Source organism: Perkinsus marinus (assembly GCF_000006405.1).
Source record: "Perkinsus marinus ATCC 50983 genomic scaffold scf_1104296929214, whole genome shotgun sequence".
Taxonomy (NCBI): Eukaryota; Perkinsozoa; order Perkinsida; family Perkinsidae; genus Perkinsus; species Perkinsus marinus.
The window spans coordinates 1-2642 of NW_003216550.1; the positions used below are offsets into that span (position 1 = coordinate 1).

Sequence of the window (2642 nt, forward strand, 5' to 3'; positions counted from 1 at the left end):
GCTTATCAACATCAATATGCTTAGCTATATTGCATTGATCAAAGGCTCTCTGTAATATCTTATAATTATGAACATACTCATAGTCCACCTTAGCCATCCAGTTCACTTTCTTCAACGGTACACGTCCTAATACACACTCCAGCACCTCCTAAGCACTACTGTCGCTACTACCCGGGAAGACCGAGTCGATAATCTGACAATACACTGCTCCCGAAGCACACTGTTCGACCTTGGTAAGGGAAGTCTGCAATAAGGTGTTCACCCACTCCAGCAGCTGAGACTTCGACAAGGAGTAAGCAGGGTCCATAGTTACAGAGACAACAACGCTGTGACTCTGGAAAACAGTGTTGGAGGAAGATATGCACATGGTCAACTGCCGTACTAACCAAGAGTGAATTTCTGTATGTAGTAAAGAAATTTCCGAGGAAGACAACCATACATTCCTACACTAGTTCAACCATACGATGCGGTGATAGATTATCAAATATACGATAAAGTCACCCCCCCCCACTGCCCCCCTCCTCCATAACCAACACAACTTCTAATACCAAGGCAACTAGCAAGGAAATGACCATACGATGCTGTGACTATCTCCATCCACGATGACCAAGTGCTAGGTTATCATCAAATATACCAGTAAGTTAGATAAGCCCCCACCTTCCCTCTAAACACTATTTTCTATTTGCGTCTTCTCTGATCTGCCTTTTGCTGGATGCGCTAAAACGAGGTAAGTAAATCGACTACCCCAAAACCCAAGAACCCACCTCCCGGAGCTGTTTCCTCATCTCCTCCTTCCTTTCCGTAGCCTCAGCATCGTCCCTCTTGCCACTGCTACCATCACTAGAATCACCAGCCAACTGCTTTCGCGCCTCTGCCTCATCCGCCTCCTTCTTGGCCATCATCTCCTTATGCTAAACGCCACCACAACGCCCATACCCCCTCGGGCAAACCAACACCCACGCACCTGTTCTAGTCTATAAAACTGCAGCCCCTGCGGCCACACATTCCTCCCGAAGCCTTCCTCGATCATTTCCGACTCTTTCACCACATCATCCATCTCAGCATTGAAGTCCCTTTCCGCTTGAAGCACTCCTTCCCAGTACTACTCCTGCCCTCAGGCCCCCAACGACCACCCCAACACAACATACTTATCCGCGACTAGTTTCTTATCCATCATTCTCGCTGCGCCCGGCTTATCCCTCTGCAGTTGAGCCAACACGTGGACGCACCCGATGCAACGCTTTAACACCAAAGCCTTCAGTTTCCGCTGACACACATACACAAATATTCGACATACACTCCGGAAAATATGCACATGGTCGGTGACAATATGAATATTCTGGGAAAAAATTATTGCTCATTTCTGTACAATTCTATCACAATTCTTATAAACTCTCCAACTCAGCCGAGTAAAGCAACACTGCCTCTCACCCTATCCGACTCTGGAATTTCATGTCGGATGATTCGCATCATCTCAGGGGCGTCCAAATCCGAGATCACCCTAAAATCAACAGCACTCCAATTCGCCACACGCCGTACAGCTCTACCTCCCTTTCCTTTCCTTAACAAGGTATTCCTGCAAAACCTTTTCCTTGAAATCAAGATACGCATTCAGCTCCTCCTCGGGCAAGTCGATCTCGTACTCTCCCGTACCGCCCGTTGCTTGCAAGAACTCAGAAGTCGCCGTTGACTGCCTTCGGTAATCCTACACTATACCATGCCATACCACACCATCTATACTTCTCCCTACCTCAAAAATGATAGTAGCCAGATACCCGCATACGCCCACCACTAGAGTCAACACTATGTACGGCCAATACGCCGTCCAAATGTCTGCGACACTAAGGGACGACATCCAGATGAAAAAACAACAACAACAGCAGATAAGCACTGAGAGCAATGTCGGCAGGGAAACCTACCACGCACAACACGCAAACTCATTCGCGTTGTTTTCCTTCCACTACTGCTGGAAAATACACACATTCTCTACTTCGCGTTTTAGTGACAATATAAAAATTCTGAGGAAATTTCGGAAAATTCCTACTAGTTTCTGTACATTCCTACCAAAATTATTGCGTAAATTCCCATAGGGAGTGAGGAAACTCCTGAGCTCGGTCGAACAAAGCTGACTGACATTCCAACACTGTTTTCGGTAGTACTGGAAAATACACACATTGTCTATTACATGTGTTAACGACAGTACGAAAATTCCGATCAAACTTCTGGGTTTTTCCCAAGACCTCGTAAAGAAGCCAAACTGATCTACACTACCCTTCCCCCCGTGGTAATACCACAACTCCCACTCTTCATAGAAACGATAACAACAACGACTACCGATCCAGCGGGCGTATGGGCTCCACAGGTTCGAATATAACCATAGCCCGTCGTAGATGCCCTCTAACATTATTGACCAACTCCTCATAAGGGGTCAGCTTCGGCGTGGTGTCTCCAGGGGGCGGAGGCGGCGGAGCTCCAACCAAGCGCACTTCCCTTTCTAGCGTATTAACCTCTATCGCTTGCTCTGGCGTAGACCCTACTATGGTCGCCTACCACCACAACAACGTAGTGAGATTAGCCTGCAGGTCCCAACCTACTACCCTCAGCAAGCCCCTAGTGGTATCAACCTCCTCGACAGGCCCCAC

At 47.7% G+C, this 2642-nt stretch overlaps 3 protein-coding genes across 3 annotated transcripts; all 3 read right to left on the reverse strand.

Moving 5' to 3' along the window:
• Positions 1–10: 10 nt before the first annotated feature.
• On the reverse strand, positions 11–307 carry Pmar_PMAR006676 (conserved hypothetical protein; the record flags this gene model as incomplete). The annotated part of the gene is made up of 2 exons (XM_002787907.1): positions 11–126; positions 172–307. Coding segments are annotated over 2 exons (252 nt in total), but the record flags the coding sequence as incomplete, so codon positions are not given.
• Positions 308–678: 371 nt separating this feature from the next.
• Pmar_PMAR006677 (hypothetical protein) lies at positions 679–1855 on the reverse strand (the record flags this gene model as incomplete). The annotated part of the gene is made up of 7 exons (XM_002787908.1): positions 679–717; positions 765–911; positions 965–1073; positions 1149–1267; positions 1432–1501; positions 1548–1705; positions 1751–1855. 7 exons carry the CDS (start codon positions 1853–1855, stop codon positions 679–681), a joined length of 747 nt encoding a protein of 248 aa, XP_002787954.1.
• Positions 1856–2334: 479 nt separating this feature from the next.
• Positions 2335–2533, reverse strand: Pmar_PMAR006678 (hypothetical protein; the record flags this gene model as incomplete). The annotated part of the gene is made up of 1 exon (XM_002787909.1): positions 2335–2533. A coding segment is annotated over one exon (199 nt), but the record flags the coding sequence as incomplete, so codon positions are not given.
• Between the last annotated feature and the right edge of the window lie 109 nt (positions 2534–2642).